The sequence below is a fragment of the Ambystoma mexicanum genome, chromosome 11 (assembly GCF_040938575.1).
Source record: "Ambystoma mexicanum isolate Mex_15411 chromosome 11, UKY_AmexF1_1, whole genome shotgun sequence".
Lineage (NCBI taxonomy): Eukaryota > Metazoa > Chordata > Amphibia > Caudata > Ambystomatidae > Ambystoma > Ambystoma mexicanum.
The window spans coordinates 1,074,519,040-1,074,536,914 of NC_090934.1; the positions used below are offsets into that span (position 1 = coordinate 1,074,519,040).

Genomic DNA, 17,875 nt, shown 5'->3' on the forward strand with positions numbered 1-17,875 from the left:
AACAGAGTGCCAGGGGTCAGGAAACCCAGAATCGAGTGCATCGTCTTTAAGCCGGACCCGAGCTCCAGGAAGATCCGGAGGACCCTCCAGAAGCAGGACGACCCTGTGGGAGACCACACAACTGTTGTCTTCTTGGTATTAGGTTACCAACATTTTGGTATAGGCCTGCAGTACACAAGTTGGTAGTGTGACTGAGCAGCCAGGCTGATCTCAAGTGGGGTAAATGTGAGCTGCAGAGCTTTAGCAATGAAATTCGCATATACAAGTAACCAAGTAACACTTACACACAAGGTTTTAGTTAAAAATAGTTATTTAACAGCTATTTTTAAATAAGCACTTTAAAAAGGGGAATATAGGTAACAATCAAATATACTTTAAAATACTTTTCCAGAATCAGCACAAAACTAGTAGATACTATTTACACACTTCCTACACCCTGAGGTGACTTCACCAACTAGGACAGTAATGGCATTTATATATCACTAGTACACTTTGTAGATTCTGAAGTTTGTAGAAGGGAAAGGTTAAGGGAAGGAAAAAGGTTAAACAGGTTCTCAGATCATACGATCACTTCAAATGAAGTCTAGACAAAAACCTTTCCCAGCATTAACAGTTTAAAACCAAGTTATCACCTCTGGGGGACAGTAAATATCAAAGTCAAGTGGACTAGAAGAGCCTGCAGGGAGTCAGGACAGGTAAAGTCAATTGGAACACAGTCTATGGAGCTGAGGCACTTGTTAGATAAAGTCTTGCACAAAGTTAAAATTTGTTGAAGAAAATTAGCTGTAGGGTCACAAGCTGTTATACGCAAAGGGTAGAGCGGATATCAACTCTAGCAAAGTAGGTACTGCAAGGCTCAACTGAGAAGAGCAAAGCTAAAGACACTAAAGTATTGGATTTGGTTATTTATATAGCGCTCTTTCCCCATTTGTATGGCCTCAATGACCGTAGCCAATGTGCTGGAAAGTTCTAAGAAGTTTGGATTAGGAGATGCACAAGTGCATTTTTTGCCGGTCTAGGACTTGGCTGGCTAAGCTTGACTAAGCAGCCCAGAAATAGGCCAGGCACGTGAGTGGGCGCTGTTGGTGGTTGCGATAGTGCGATTGTTGAGAGAGTGGATGTGTGACCAGCTATAGCAAATTTCATTTCGTAGGTAATCGCCGTTTGCTAGTGGCAGAGGTGTTGAGGCACGTCAGAGGTGTTTGGGTGTGAACGCCTATGTGAACTGCCAAGTCGGAGTACCCCAAGTCGGTATAGGTCTGTACTACACAAGTTGGCAGTGTGACCGAGTGGCCAGACATCTCAAGAGGGGTAAATGTGAGCTGCGGCATCGGAATTCACCAATACAAGTATCCAAATAACACTTCCACTCAAGGTGTTCTAGTAAAATAATTATTTAAACAGATTTAAATAAGCATTCTTTAAAAAGGGCAATGTGCAACAATAAAAACACACTTCAAAATACGTTTGCAGAATCAATTCAAAGCAAGAAGATACTCTTTAGAGATGCTTCACACTTCCTGCACCCTGGGGTGACTTCAGTTGCTAGGACAGTATTAGCATTTACAGACCACTTTTTTTATACTAAATTCTGAGATTGTGGAAAAGGAAAAGGTTACGGAAGGAAAAGGGTTAACAGATTCTCAGAGCATCTCCAATGAAGTCTAGATTAGATCTTTCCCAGCAATACAAGGTAAACGTATGCACCACCTATGAGGGACAGTTAGAATCAAAGTCAATGGGTCAGAAGAGTCTGCAAGGTGCCAGGATGGCCAAAGTCAATTTGAACAATGTCTCTGGAGCTGAAGCACTTCTTTAGATAGCATGAAAGTCTTGCACAATGTTAGAGAGTTTGTAAGAAATCACTTTAGAGCCACAAGCGAAAGTCAGAGCCGAGATCAACTCTGCAAAAAGCAGCTACTGCAAGTCTCATGTGAGATAATGCAAGCTACAGCCAAAAGAGGCAAGTATCCCTTAGCACAGTACCTTAGGTTTGAAGAAGAGGATCCAGCTGGCTTCTGTTCTTGTTGCAGTCTTGTAGATCCTGGGTTCCTGGGCCTCCGTCGTAGGGACAAGAGGGAGGACATCTGGGGACTCCTGCACTGCAGCTCGAAGGTCAGCAGTGGCTACGAGCTCTTTTCACAATTCCTTCAATTGGATGTTTCGTTCAGTGGTCTACTCTGCCTTCAATTCAAGAAGCCTAGCCTTTTATGCAGGTTGCTCCCATTCATGCACAGCCTGGCTGTCACTCCCTCAGCAGGGTGGCTGTTCTCACTCAAAATAAATAAGAGTGAGAAAAAGGTCACTCAAGGACCTCAGCAGGGTGGCTGTTTTCCAAGGACGAACAGCCAGCCAATCAGCACTGGTGCATTCAGGTAATCAAGGCGATCAAGGAAGGAGTTTTGGGAAACTCCCTCGCTTCCCGCCCTGCCAGCCACACTGGACCCAGAGGCAGGTTTCAGCACTGAAGCCCACCGAAGGCAAAATGTACAAAAACGGCTAAACCTGTTTTGGTGCGCAGAGTAAAACCCAAGAAAGACCTCACTAACAAGAAATGGTGAAAAAAAGCAGCCCATGGCCATTTTGACGCAATGATCACCCAGGAGTGCTATACTGCAGCTGAAGACTCCACCTGAAGTAAAAAAAAAAAAAATGGTATGAAAATTAAACCACTTCCACCAGCCACATAAAGTAGTGAGGGTAACATAAAAAAAAGGTTACATGAGTAAGTAGACAAAGGGGCTCCTGTAACCCCCCAGCAATCCAAATAAGATGGGTGTGCTGGATCTACAGAGGAAAAAGATAAGTAAAGTAAATTTCACTTTCTATTCTTGGGAACAGTAGTTGACCCAAGAGAAGGTATTTAAAATGTAAAAGAAATCTAAAGGATTTCTCTGTGACACTGCACTGAAGGTCCTGGGTGTCACCATACAAAAAGTAGATGCCTATGGAGTTTGCCAGACTCCAAAATCAAAGGAAATACAGAATCCAAATCAGATCAAAATAAATAAGAGTGAGAAAAAGGTCACTCACTCAAGGATTAAAAAAAAAAAGCCCTAAAGTCCAGCAAAAGAGCTGGGGGTCTCTATGGTTGAAGGGAATTGGGACAGAAAGTAGAATTCTCCCTAACAGAGTGCAACATCTGTGATCCGTGCAGGACTCAAGGAGTGAAGGAAGCTCAACCGGTATCCAAGATCCGCAGTGGTGCTGTTCACAGAGCGCTGAATCCGCCGCCGACCTCCGAATTGCTGCTGCAGGAGTCTCCATATGTCCTCCCACTTATCCCCACGACTAAGGCCCAGGAACACAGAATATGCATCACTGCAAGCAGAGAGAAGCCAGCTGGACCACTCTTCTTCTAACCAATGGTACTGTTCTGACTTGTGGTACTTATCTCAGTGTCTGTACCTTGCTCTTTTCAGTCGCGACTTGCAGTAGAGTTGATTTCAGCTCTACCTTTAACAAGTTTAACAGCTTGTGACCATACAGTGATTTTTATCCAACAAACTAACTTTGTGCAAGACATTACTACCTAACAAGTGCCTCAACTCCATAGACTTTGCTCCAATTGACTTTCGCTGTCCTGGCTCCCTGCAGACTCTAAGTCCATTTGACTTTGGTACTTACTGTCCCTGACATGTGATACATTGGTTTTAAACTAATATTGCTGGGAAAGGTTTTTATCTAGACTTCATTGGAAGATTTAATGTGCTCACATGCTCCGAGAACCTGTTTAACCTTTTTCCTTCCTTTCCTTTCTGCAAAACTCAATCTACAAAGTGTACTAGTGATATAATAATGCCATTATTGTCCTAATTAGCGAAGTCACCTCAGGCTGTAGGAAGTGTGTAAAAAGCATCTCAAAAGAGTTTATAATAGCTTTGTGTTGATTCTGGAAAAGTATATTTGATTGTTATATACATTGCCCTTTAAAATAAAAATCTCATTTAAAAACCACTGTTAAATAAATGTTACTTGGATACTTGTATTTGTGGATTTCATTGCTACAGATTTACAGCGCACATTTACCCCTCTTGAGCTAAGCCTGGTTGCTCAATCACTGTTAGGGACAATTCTCAGAAATGTGCTCATTCCCTGCTAATTTTGCTGGACTTTAGGACGTTTAATCTCTAACCTGGAGAGAGCAACACCTTTTTCCCCACTCTCGCTTTTATTTTTCTTTCATCTGAACACCGTTTCTCTTTTGGAGTCTGAAAAACTCCACAGGTATCTTTTTACATTGTGCCAAACAGCACCTTTAATGCAGTGATAGAGTGAAGTCTCAGATTTTTCAAAGGCTTAAATACCTTCTCTTGATTAAACTGTTTCCAAGAGCAGTGAAGTGAAATTGACTTCACTTACATTAGTAACTTTCTAGACCCAGCACACACTATCTTACAATAGGGTGCTGAAGGGGTTAAATTGTACCCTGTTTGTCTAGTTTGTCATGTAACATTTTCATGTTACCCTTTCTACAATTAATGGCCGATGGCAGTGGTTTACTTTTTCCCACTATTGTGCGTTTCTACCGCAGGCTGCAATTGCAGCTGCAGTAAAGCACCCATGGGTGCCCATTTTGTCAAAATGACCCGATCTTCATTTTTCCCCATTTCTTGTTGGAAAGGTCCTTTTTGAGATGCACTCTGCACACCAAACCAGGTTTGTTCCCTTTGTTCATTTTGACTTTGGCGGGTTTCACTGCTGAAGCATGCCTCTGGCTCCAGCGTGTCTGGCAGGACAGGAAGTGAGGGAGCTGGTGGAAACTCCGTGCTTAATCCCCTTGGTTACAGGAATGCACCCAGAGGTGATTGGCCAGCTCGCTGTCCTTCGAGGACAGCCACCCTGCTGTGTGAGTGACAGGTAGGCTGTGAATGAATGGGAGAAACCTGCATAAAAAGGTGGGGTCTGCACTGAAATGGAGAAAACAGTTTAAAAGGCGAGTCTCATGGACTGAAAGCAGTTGACCACTGGAAGGAAAGAACCAAAGACTAGCTGGAAGAGGACGGCTGCTGCAACTCCTGGACCGTTGGTTTGCCCGGTGAAGCCCTGCTGCAGGTCCGAATCGCCAAGTTTACCTCGGCAGAGAAGCCCTGCAAGGACGACTTCTCCCTTTCAGTTGGTGGGACCATTCAACTCAACAGTTAGCCACCTGGATACCTATCTCGGAGCTGGATGCATATTCCTCAGAGTGCAGCAGGAAACAGTAAAACCAGGGAGAGGGACAACAGTTTGTGTGCATTACTTACAGACACCGGAATTTAAGTTTGCTAGTTGCAAGATTTTTGACCAGTCCCAGTGCAGGAGTTCCCCAACGTCCTCCTTGTCCCCACGACTGAGGCCCACGAACAGCGAGATCTGCAGGAACTGCCAGGAACAGAAGTTATCAGCTGCATCTTTTTCTTCATTGAAAGGTACTGTGAAACGAGACAGTACTTACCTCTTGCGTTGAAAGTGCTTGAAACTTTTGCAACTCGCCTAATCAGCTTGCGACCCAACATATGATGATTCTTTTACAAACTACTTCTGAGAACTTGTGCAGAGAATTTACTGTTTACTTACAAGAACCACTTTATCCTATCCAAGTCTTTAGCCCATTGACTTTGGCCCAGCCTATTTGTAAACTTTCATGTTCTAATAATCTTTGCCTTTTACTCCTCTTGAAAAGTATTCTGAAATAGTATTAAAGTATGTGTTTTATATAATTGCCTCCTTATGAATGTTTAATAACTGACAGATAAACTGCTCAGCTCCACTACCAAAACTGTGGTACAGACTTCTACCAAAGGTTGGTTTGCTTACACCTGTAGTCATAGTTGTGTGTAGTGGTCCCAGAGGGTACTGCATACAAACAGCCGCCGACCTTCAAACCATAGTGCAGGAGTCCCCAGACTCCTCCCTCTCGTCCCCACGACTGAGGCCCAGGAACAGGATCTGCCATTCTACAGCAGGAACCAATTTCTTCAAACCTAAGGTACTGTAAAAAGTCGAGTCTTGTCTTGGTTGCTTTTGCAGAGTTGCTTGCAGCTTTGCCCCTCAAAAGCCTCTCAGCTTGTGGCCCTACAGTGATTTCATTTTTTACAAAGACTTCTAAAACATTGTGCAAGACTTTACCTACGTGCAAGAAGTGCTTCAGCTCACCTAGACTTTTGCTCAACTAACATTGACTGTCCTGGCTCCCTGAAAGACTTCTTACCCCTGACCTTGTGCTTTAACTATCACTCAACAAAAGTCACATTTGATAACTTGTTTAGCTGGGAAGGGGTTAATTTAATTTGCATTGGGAGGGTTCTAAAAGTACTTGCCTCCTTAAGAATATTTGTTAACCATTGTTGTATTCCCTCATCCTTCTCCTTCGACAATAACCTCAGTATTGCTCTAAATGTGCCAGTGATATATCAATGCCCACAGTGTCCTAGTTATTTAAGTCACCTCAAGGTGTAGGAATTGTCTGTGTGTCATCGATTTAAAGAAACAGCGTATTTTGAAGTATATTCTTCGGTGTTACATATATTTGCTCCTTTCTAAAGAAGGCTTACACAACTGTTAAATTAATAAATAATTGTTTAATCAAGAAACTTTGAGAATAAGTGTTCATTTGAATACCTGTCATTGTGATTCTCTATGTTATAACCCTACAGCTCACATTGACCCCTCTTGCGAGAAGCCTGGCGGCTCAGTCACTATACTTGCGTAGTACATGCTTATACCAAAGGTCGGGTTAACTATTGCCAAGATGAGAAGGCTGGTGCAGTCTTGCACAGGGTAATGCATACAATCTTGCCTAACAGTCAGACAACAAACTTGCGTAGTATCGGCCTATACCAAAAGGTGGGTTACTGAATACCAAGACGACAAGTGTTGTGTAGTCTCCCCAGGGTTACTCCATACATTCTTGCCTAACAGTGCACTCCAAACAAAATGAGAGTATTGAGTGAGGAAAAGGGGCCTCACTCACCCCAACATCATTCAGGATTCAGACAAAAGGGAGATCTGCTTGGGGCACTCGATTAAATAAAAGCAGGAAAGTTGAAAAGAGAAAATCCTTCCCATCAACTTGCATTGACCCTTCATGCCCTTTGACTGGTTTCTTTCTCACTAAGAGAAAGGGTGTTAGGTTACCTTTAATCGTCTTCAGAGCCCAGAATGACAGGTATAGCTTAGATTGGCATGACATAGATTTTTGACAAAACGACCACAAGATAGGGAAAGCCACAATCAAATTAAGCAAATATTGTGCAACACTCACTTATAGCTTACTTTAATATAACAAATCACGGTTTTAAATTTCACATGTTCTGAATCCCTAGTCGATTATGGGCATTTTGTTTGGTTTTCTACTGTTAAGAAACCAATTTAACATGGGAAGGTTTTAGTTATACTAGGTTCTTAAATTTCTCCCATTATTATAGGATATGTTGTTGGTGATGCAGTGTTCAACTGCTATAAATGAAAGAAGATATTCATGAAAACAATGTCACCTCATGCACACAAAATAATAAAACCACGCATTGCAAAATCATTGCATTTAAATTCTAACCATTATGGCCTCAAACAGGAAATCCATATGACAATTTCAGTCACAAAGTATTACAGGCTAAAAGACAAAATAGCATCAGCTCACTGGCACATTTGTTTCCCAAATCGTTGCTTAGAGACAGAAAGGAGTGATCTATCAGAGAGTGAATTTGAATCCTGCACCAATATCACCAACACAAAGCCCGAACTACAATGTCTAGGCGGAAATATGGCGTATCTCATGCACTTCTACAAACTAAAGTAAAAGGTCTGGTATTGCAAATAGTCTCCTTGTGACTGGAGGTAGCAGATGTATTCCACGCGCTGCCACCACCCATGGGCAGTCTCCAGGCACTCCAATCAAATCGCATAGATTCAAACTTACATCTCAGGGCATGACAGAGCTGATACGCCATGTGTCGGATGTGAGCCAGAGGGTATGGCATGAAGTTGTTCTCCTTCAGGAACTCAAAGGTATTCTTCCCCAGTAGTTCAAAGGCGATGCAAACATGACCGTGAAAGTTGAACCAATCCGACATCAGAACACACATGCTAGAATAGAGGGAAGTATAATGGTTAATGTTAGGGATAGTTTTGCATAACTCTCTGGTGAGGGCTGTGTAATCATCTGACATAATGGCGGAACAGTGCATCACCCAAAAGGAAAAGACCAGACTCTCCAATGGTAGCTGTAGCAGAGCAGCCAGGCTTAACATTAGGGGGGTTGGTTGGGTGGGGGGGGGGGGGGAGGCAGGAGGTGAATAGCCAATCCCAAAAGAATACACCACAATGATAAACTGAAAATATATGCACTATTTCAGAGGTCATGAAAGTCTAGGATGAACAGGTTACTTACCTGTAGTAACGTTCTTTCGATTGGATGTACCTCCCGCGTATTCCTCATCTTTTGATATCTTTTCAGCTTCAGCTGTCGGAAAATATTTCGGAGGGTGCTGTGTGCCGTCTCTTCTAATTGATGTCCCTCAAGGGCCTCTGTTCGACAGTCATCATTAGTAGAATTAGCCCACGCAGCGCTCGTTGGCTTCAGTTCTGTTTTTCCCCTCCAGTAGAGGGATTACTAGGCATACCATTGACCGTAGGCTCCCAAGAAAGCGTAAAGGCACGCAAATTCTACAGTGGGGTTGGCTGGGAGGGGCGATGAGGAATATGTGGAAGGCACATCCAAACAAAAGAATGTTACCACGGTTAAGTAACTTGTTCTTTGAATGGTGATACCCGAGGGTTTTGGCGTGTAATAAATAAGATTGTGTCCTCCCACGTATTCCTGATCTTTTGATAGAGTCCCAAAGCAGTAAACATTTTGGTGGTAAGAATATGAATTTTATTTCGTCCTTAAATGTCATCATGGATTGAATGAAGGACAGCCTTCCCAAATTGTCCTTCTTGACTGGAAGATTAATCCAGGCAGTAATGTTTCACAAAAGTGTGAACAGAAGACCAAGGGGCTGCTGCACATATGACTGTCTTTTATGTTAACACCTCTCTGAAGAGCAGCAGAGGTTGCCATGCACCTTGTGGAATGTGCTCTCAAACCTTACAGCTGGTCTTTACCCGCTAACCTGTAACATTCCCCAATAGCCAAAATAATCCATCTGATAGGGTCTGTTTTGTCACAGCCAAACCCAATTTAGGACCTGTATCCACTGAATAATTGGTCATTCTGACCGATTTTTGACATTCTTGATCGATAAAAACCGAGAGCCCTTTTTGGGTCCAGCCTATGAAATCCTTCCTCCTCTTTTGCAGGAGGTGGTGGGTAGAAAGATGGCAAAATAGTCTTTTGTGATAAATGTAAGTCTGAGACTACCCTTCAGTAGAAAAGATTGTTTCACCTTGAGAACAACCTTGTCTTTATAGAAAACAGTGTATGGGGGGAGGGGGGTTTACAGGAAAGTGCCTGCAACTCGCTTACCCTGTGGGCTGACATTATTGCCATTATTGCCACTAGCAAGACCATTTCGTTAGTCTTAATGGGCATGAATGTATTGGTTCTAAAGGAATGCATGTTAGACATTTTAACACCAGATTGAGATCCCATATAGGGACTTGGAATGGAATTGGTGTAAATGCATTAGTAAGACTTTAGAACTCGAATAAAAGGGATTTTCAAATATGACCGCTCCGAAGAGCGCTTACAAATTGAAAGCGATGCCAGATAACCTTTAATTGTTCCAAACTGGAGCCCCAGTTTTGCAAAATATAACAAAAAAAGATAGCACCATAGGTGTATATCACAGAAAATGATCCAAATTCTTATCCCTGCACCAGCTGCTGAACTTGTTCCAACGGCAGTGGTCCAAAGATTTTGTTGCTGGCCTTCTGGCCGAAAGCAAGACCTCCATTACGCCATCCAGGAGGCCCCAATCCTTCCATCTCAATTTCTCAGAAACAATGTGTTGGGGATCTATCATGTTTTTGCTTCATCCTCTCTCCTAGTGAGACCCCCACTGCCCCTCCCCCAGCACATTTTGCTGGACTTCGGGACCTTTCTCTTTCAATCCTGAATGAGTGGAGCCTTTTTCCCCCTCCTCATTCATTCTTGTGGGCTCGATCTTTTGGAACTCAATTCTTTGTATTCTACCTGTACTATGGAGTCTGTCTGCTCCATAGCTCTTAAACACATCTGTGTGTTTACAACTGCAGCATAAAGCTACTTATGAGACGTGGTGCCGGTGACCCTTAAGCCCCCTCCCCATTAATATCCTTAAGTAACTACAGTTCTTAAGGAAGGACAGAGATACTTCGTATCTCTCACAAAACTCTATAGTCCGGGAGATTGCTGTTAGGCAAAGTTTGAATGCAGTACCCTCTGGGAACACTACAAGCAACTATTACTACAGGTATAGGCAACACAACCTTTGGTATAAGCTTGTACTACACAGTTTTGGTAGTATGTTGAGCATCCAGGCTCAACTCGAGGGGAAACGTGAGCAGTAGTGGAGTTACAAAGATTCACAGTTACAGGTATTCAAATAAACTCTAACACTCAAGGTTTCTTGCATAAGCAATTAATAATATATCAGTTAGTTATAAAGCCTTCTTCAGAATCAATACTGTACACCGAGTTTCTGAATCAGACAAGACCCTTTTGGGATGGCCCACAGACAACCTATACCCACAGGTGACTTCAGTAACAAGGGTGCTGGGGACATTGGGGCGTGGCTACGAGAGCCATGTAGGAGGACGCATTCCAGCGGAGCTCCCGAGATCCTGAACAGATCCGGGCAAATCAGTGCAGTGCGACTGCTTATTGAATACCGACGATATGCATGCCAGCGTGTGAAGGTGCTACCGAAGTACTGTGAACTTTTGGAGGTCATAGCAGCTATGACGGCTAAGATCGGAGAAGAAAAGTCGAGAGACGCTGAGAACAAAGGGCGACTCAAAATGGCCGACATAGGCCCGAGACGGGATTGAAGAGAGTTGCGGGAAGACCTAACCAGATCAGCGTGCAGTGCGCCCACTCATCATTCGGTAGACCTGCACATCCTCAGAACCATGTCCAGTAAGGCAGTGCGACCTAAGGCGAAACAGCCCACGCTGGACGACTTCACCAAAACGTCCCCGGACGCCACCAAGAATAAGGATGCACCGGCCGTGGGTAGCGCGACGACTTCGAGCTCTAACCAAGAAATCCTGGCAGCGATTGCGGACCTGAGAGCGGCCTGGGAGTCGAAATTAGAACTAGCTGTCTCTGAATTAAAAACGGCATTGGACCTCAAAGTTGGGGAGGTCCAGGAGGACGTCAATCTACTGAGACAAGACGTTAGGGTTCTGGCGGAGCGCACAGAGTCCCTGGAAAAAGAAGTCGGCCCGAATACGGCGGACTGCGCCACCCACAAGGCAAAACTGCACGCCCTAATCCAAAGGGTGGGCAACTTGGAAAGTAGAGTGGAGGAGGCGGAAGGACGGGCCCGTCGCAACAATGTCCGCATTGTGGGCCTACCGGAGGGGACGGAGGGCCGTGACCCTACTGACTTTGTTGAGACCATGTTGCTGCAAGAGATATCCGGAGGGGCCTTATCCCAAGGCTTCGCAGTGGAGAGAGCACATAGAGCCCTAACGAGGAGGCCGCCTACCGGAAACCCGCCCAGACCCATCATTGCCAAAATTCTTAACTATCGTGATCGGGAGAGAATATTAGAACATTTTCGAAAAGGAGGCACGATCAAGAGAGGAGCAGCAAACATCACGGCGTATCCGGATTACACCCTAGCTGTGCAGCGGAGCCGCATGAACTTTGGGACTGTGAAACGGAGGCTGAGGGAGGCAGGTTACAAATATATGTTGCTTTACCCTGCGAAGCTGAAGGTCATACAGGCGCATAAAACTTTATTTTTCGAGACCCCAGAGGACGCCATGGAGTGGCTCGACGCACAGGGGTGCCCTCAAGAATCGGCGGACCGGCCCCAGAAGGACTGGGAGGAGCTGCGGAAGACGTAAAATGGCGCAAGATGGCGCGACTCATGGACCCTGAGACTTGATTATAGTCGGTTCGGAACCTTCGGTATGGAAGGTCAGTTGGTTGTACTGTTTGTCACAAACATTGAGATTATCATTGAACGGGAGCCCCATGGAGCGATACTCTCTCCCCACAATAGCTTAGGTTAGGTGGCCATTAGGGCGACCTCACCCTACTGGGCTCCGTGCACGGACCGGTGTTTGCGGAACCAGATGTGGGGGTGCCTGAGCTCTTTTGTTGAAGCTGGGCAACAGTTGGGGTGTGTGGTGTTGGGGGGAGGGTGGGAGAGAGAGGGGAAAGGGAGTTGGAGTTTGGTTGTGTGTGTGGTTAGTTTGGGAATGAGCTTATTCGCGGAGTGGCTGCAGTGGGACGCCTTCTGTGTCATGAGAACCGCTGGAGGTTCCCGTAGGTGGGGTGGGAAGACACATAGCTGTCATGGGTGACCTCAAGATTGCCACCTGGAACGTCCGAGGCCTCAATAATTACCTGAAAAGAAATAAAGTCATGTTGTATCTTAAACGACAGAAGATCGACATTGCCCTACTGCAAGAAACGCACCTGGCCCAACATAAACTAGACCTTGTAAAGAAAAAATGGGGTGGTACAGTGGTGGGCTCCCCGTACTCTGCCTATGCCAGAGGTGTGCTGATCTGGGTGGCCCCGCATGTCCCACTCAGAATTGTACGAGAGGAGGTAGACACGGAGGGTAGGCTGGTAATACTGAGGGTACTGATTGAGAACAGAGGACTGAGTATTATTAATACATATGCCCCCAATCAGAATACTGCTGTATACTTCAGGACTCTATGTACACACCTGGGCCCGTGCGCAGGGGAACCGATCATCTGGGGGGGGACTTTAACTGTGTTCTTGACCCCAGGATAGATAGGTCCGACAGTAAAGTAGACAGGCCCACCCCAGCGGCCAGGGCTCTACGGGTACTATTAGACGACTATGGACTAGAAGATGTCTGGAGATTGAAACACCCCACGGCCTTGCAGTACTCTCATTATTCGGCCCCTCAACAGTTGCACACAAGACTAGATTACTTTTTTGCTACGCCAGAAGTGGCGATAACAACTACACAGGTTGAATACAGAGCGAGGGTCCTGTCGGACCATTCGCCCTTGGTGATGGCCTGGCAATATGGCCGCCCCAGAGGGCGGATTCCAACATGGCGCCTTCGGGCGGAGGCGCTCAGAGACCCGGTCTTTAGAGAAGATATTAGAGAGACGATTACAAGGTATTTTGAGGAGAACACGGGCAGTGTGGATTTGGCTGGTACACTTTGGGAGGCCTTCAAGGTGGTAGTGAGGGGCGATGCTATTTCTAAATCAAAGGGCCTTCAGGGGGGGGGTTTAGCTGAGCTGGAGAAAGTGGAGAAAGAATTGGAGCGTGAATGTACCAGAGGGGGAGGGGACACAGACCTAGTACTCTAATTACAACAACGATGCTCAGAGCTTTGGGAGCGGCTTTGCGACCTCAATTACAGGAAATACGTGGAGAGGCAACATGCAGGAGGTGACAAAACTGGTCGCCTACTGGCATGGCTTTATAAGAGGGAAACCCCCAGGGCCCCGGTCATGATGATAGAAAGGGAAGACTGAGAGGAGGCTCACACTCAGGAAGAGGTTAACGCTGCTTTCTTAGATTATTATAAAGCGCTGTATGAGGACAAAGGGGAAGACAATCTGGATAAAATCAGGGACACACTGGAAGATCTAGAACTGCCCAGGATTAGTGCAGAGGAAAGGGAGGAGTTAGATGGCCCCATTACGCTAGATGAACTGGAAGAGGTGGTGAAACGGCTGCCTACTTGCAAGACCCCGGGCACTGATGGACTCCCGAGTGAGTTCTACAAAACGTATAGCGCAGAGATACTCCCCCCTATGCTGGAGATGTATAACGAATCATTCGAGGGAGGCCGATTGCCAGACACGCTCAGAGATCGTACCACTATCCAAGCCTAACAAGCCGAGACAACACTGTGGATCGTACAGACCGCTGTCGATGTTGAACCAAGACAGTAAGATCCTGACAGCGGTCTTGGCGGACAGGCTGCGCAAGGTCATCGGCAGACTGATACACTCGGATCAGACAGGTTATGCCCCTGGCAGGAATATAACTCATAATCACAGGCGGCTCCACCGAGTGATAGAAGAAGGGAACAGAAGAGATGAGGAAATGGCAGTGATCTCCCTAGACGCAGTTAAGGCGTTTGATTCGGTGAGGTGGCCGTGGCTGTTTGCGGTCCTGAGGGAATATGGGTTTGGGCCAGGCTATATCAGATGGGCGAGACTACTGTATAGCCAGCCAACGGCTAGGGTGCGTACGGGATCAGTGATATCCGATAAGTGGCACCTAAGTAGTGGTACTAGGCAGGGATGTCCTTGGTCCCCGATGTTATACATATTGGCCTTGGAACCTTTAGCGGTATATCTTAGACAGCAATATGACCTGGTAGGCATCGAGGTGGGAGGAAAGCCATTTGATATCCTTATATGCCGATGACTTGCTGCTGTACTTAAAGTATCCGGAAGAGAACCTCCAGTATGTTTTAGAGGTCATGCAGAAGTATGCCGAATTGTCCGGCATAGCGGTTAATCCCGGCAAGTCGAGCATGTTCCCCCTAGGGTACTATTCGAGGGTCCCCACGGAACGCTTACCGGTATTGCCTGTGCCTTGGGCAGCCGAGTCCTTCCGATACCTCGGAATAGACATATCACACTGTGGGAAACGAACATCTGCACAACACCGAGGTTGCTGTGGATAAAATCCGTGCGGCTATGCGATTTTGGGAAAAGCTGCCGCTAGCGATGATAGGGCGAGGGGCGTTGCTTAAAATGGTTGTCTTGCCTAGACTGCTGCATTTCTTCAACAACATACCATACTTAATAGCTAGGAAGTTCTTTACCAAACTCGACAGTATGTGCAGGGACTTCCTATGGCACGGCACTCGCAACCGAGTGGCGCTGTGGAAGCTACGAAACTTCTCCGATAAAGGAGGGATTAAATTACCACATTTTGAGGCCTATTATGTAGCGAGCCAATTGCAATATGTTACACAGTGGCTCTCTGATGAGGAATCTCCCGAGTCCAGGTTGGTTGGGACAGATTGCACCCCGTTTTATTTGAAGGAGATCTGGGTCCCTAGACAAGACTTAAATCTTCGCCCTGGTATGCTGTTACTTGGGTGGAAAATGTGGCGTAGAGCATGCCGGCTACTGGAAAGCCTGGATCCGTGTTCGCCGCAGGTGCCACTGGTTGCCTTGACTGCAGGGGATGGTCAACTTAGAAAAACGATCAGAATGTACTGGGAACCGGTTGGGTTGGCCACGTTAGGAGATATATGGCAAGATGGGGCCATCAAGGATTTTGCAGACCTAGAAGAAGAAGCTGGGTTACATGGGGGCCAATACGTTACATACCTCAGGTTGGTACGGATTATCCGAAAATCTTGGCCTGAGACGGTGTTAGCGGAGGATCCGGACGCCCTGATTGATACAATATATGACATATCAGAGGGCGGACACGAGATCTCCAGATTGTATGAGGTGGTGATGTCCCGAGTGGGAAAGGACTTGACAGACTTGAGACTAGAATGGGAAATGGAGGTGGGGGTTCAGATGACTGATGGGATGTGGGAACGGGCTCTGGGATATCATAAAAAAAAGTGTCCAGAAATGCTAGATTACAGCAAATCCAACTATATATCACACACAGAGCGTATATGACCCCCAAGAGAATAGCTAAGTTTGCGAACTCGGGCAGGCAGGCATGCCCGAAATGTAACGAGGAGGACGCGGACATGACGCATATGTTCTGGTCCTGCCCAGTAATCGAAGTCTTCTGGAGAGAAGTGTCACAGAAGTTGGCTGACAAAGGGGTCCCGATAAGCATTGACACGACCTGGGCTTGCCTTCTAGGGGGGTTCCCCAGACCGAAGAACACCAGACATCTGGGGAAACTGAGAGACCTAGCGTATATACTCGCTAAGAGGAGGATAGCTATGAACTGGAAGCAATGCTACAAACCTAGGATAGAGATGTGGTGGAGGGATCTCCAAAAATGGGCGGAAGCCGAAACCATGGTCTGGCAAGAGGCATGCAGTAAATGCGGGGAGGAGGATGTGGGCAACCTAGTAGCCTGGAGGTCATTAGTCACTGGTCTGTTTGGGGTACGAGGAGAACCTACTGCCTCGGAGGAGGAAGTCACCCGGCCACACCAGGTCGATACGGAACTACCCTGTGGATGAGCTCTTGGGGGGGAGGGGGGGAGTGTAGTGTTGTGTTTTGTTAAGTGTTTATTGTTTTATTGTATATAATGTCACAAGTTTGTTTATACTGTTTTCACTTAAAACAAAATAAAAATATATTTAAATAGAAAAAGGGTGCTGGGGACATTAATATCTTACTGTTGACATTCAGAACACACTTAAGTTAAAAGTTGGTAAAATTACTTAGAATTATTAGAACACAAGAAATTACAAATATTCTTAAGCAGGGCAAATACTTTCAGATAGCACTTAGAAGAGTAATTCAATTTTTTAAAAATGTATTTATTGAATATAGTTGAATTTAATCAACTTTTTTCAGTCAATACAATTTTATCAATCATTCAATTTTACAAGAGAAAATTAGAAAAAGATAAGACAATTTTTACATTTACAATTTTAAGAAGTGCATCTGTGCAGGTCAATAAAATGCCATTCATTCCATTTTCAAGGCTGTCAAAAAATTAATGGTGGCTAGACTAATACTCATTGATGTAGAGGCGGCCAATGCTATCCAGCGGTGTTCAGGGTTCATCTGTGCAAAATACGCAAGATGTTTTGAAAAATGAATCCCCCTTAAATTTGTAAGTGCCGGACAGTCAATAATTACATGTTTCAGCGTCTCAACAACACTATTATCATTACAAAAATGACAACATCTCTCATCAAAAGGTATCAGTTTCCTTCTGGCTTTAATCTCGCGGGTAGGCCAGATATTAAATCAGAAACGTAATATGGCATATCTTGATGCAGCTGATGGTGCTAGATTTAAGTAGGAAGCCATTTCCCTATAGCATTTAGGACTGAATACTGAGGCATCAAAGTCCTTATATTGGAGACATCTATCCCTCGTATCAATCCAATCCATCAGATACATTTTTTTTTTAGCCCGGTCTGGATTAAATAGGAGGGTATCAAGAGAAATATCAGCATGAAGCATGACAGAAAAGATGTTATTTAACCAGTGTCTCGGAAAGCTTTCAGAGGTTTTAAGTAAGTAGCTGGTAACTATAGCTAATGTGGTATTGTTGCTTGAAGACAAACATTTTCGTAACAAGGCACATAGACGCCAGTTATACATTGCAGTTAATGAGATTAACCCAAGTTCGTAGCGAATAAGCACTCCTGGAATACATTGTGGCAAGTGTAAAATAGCACGCCAAAATTTTGTTTTTAATGAATTCAGAAAAGTCATTGAAATTGTACAATATGTCTCAAGACCATATAATAATGTAGCAACTACGTTCTGACTCCAGTAAATAATAGCAGGTTTTAATGTAAATTTGCCATACTTGCAAAGGACTATTCTGGTTTGGTATATGGCACTAGATAGCTTTTGTTCAATTTTACGTAGTTGCGAATGGTCGGGACGGCCATCAAAAATGAGACCCAAATAAATAATTTGGAACTATTTGTAAAGCAATATTTTCTATTCGCCAGATCATTCTCTTTCTTCGCATGCCCGTTGGTACATATGTAACAATTTAGGTCTTGGTACTATCAACAACTAATTCATTGTCTCGAAAATATGAACATAGTGAATTTAACAAATTATTTAATCCACTTGGGGTCTTTGATACCAAAACAAGATTGTCTGCGTACCA

At 44.9% G+C, this 17,875-nt stretch overlaps 1 protein-coding gene across 8 annotated transcripts in view; it reads right to left on the minus strand.

Annotated features, from left to right (window-relative positions):
* CLK3 (CDC like kinase 3) overlaps positions 1-17,875 on the minus strand; it is a 336,052-nt gene that overhangs the window by 144,447 nt on the left and 173,730 nt on the right. For all 8 annotated transcript variants that reach the window (XM_069624327.1, XM_069624326.1, XM_069624329.1 and 5 more), the window contains one exon: positions 7,901-8,067. In XM_069624327.1, coding sequence (XP_069480428.1) covers positions 7,901-8,067 — 167 coding nt within the window. The remainder of the gene's footprint in view (positions 1-7,900; positions 8,068-17,875) is intronic.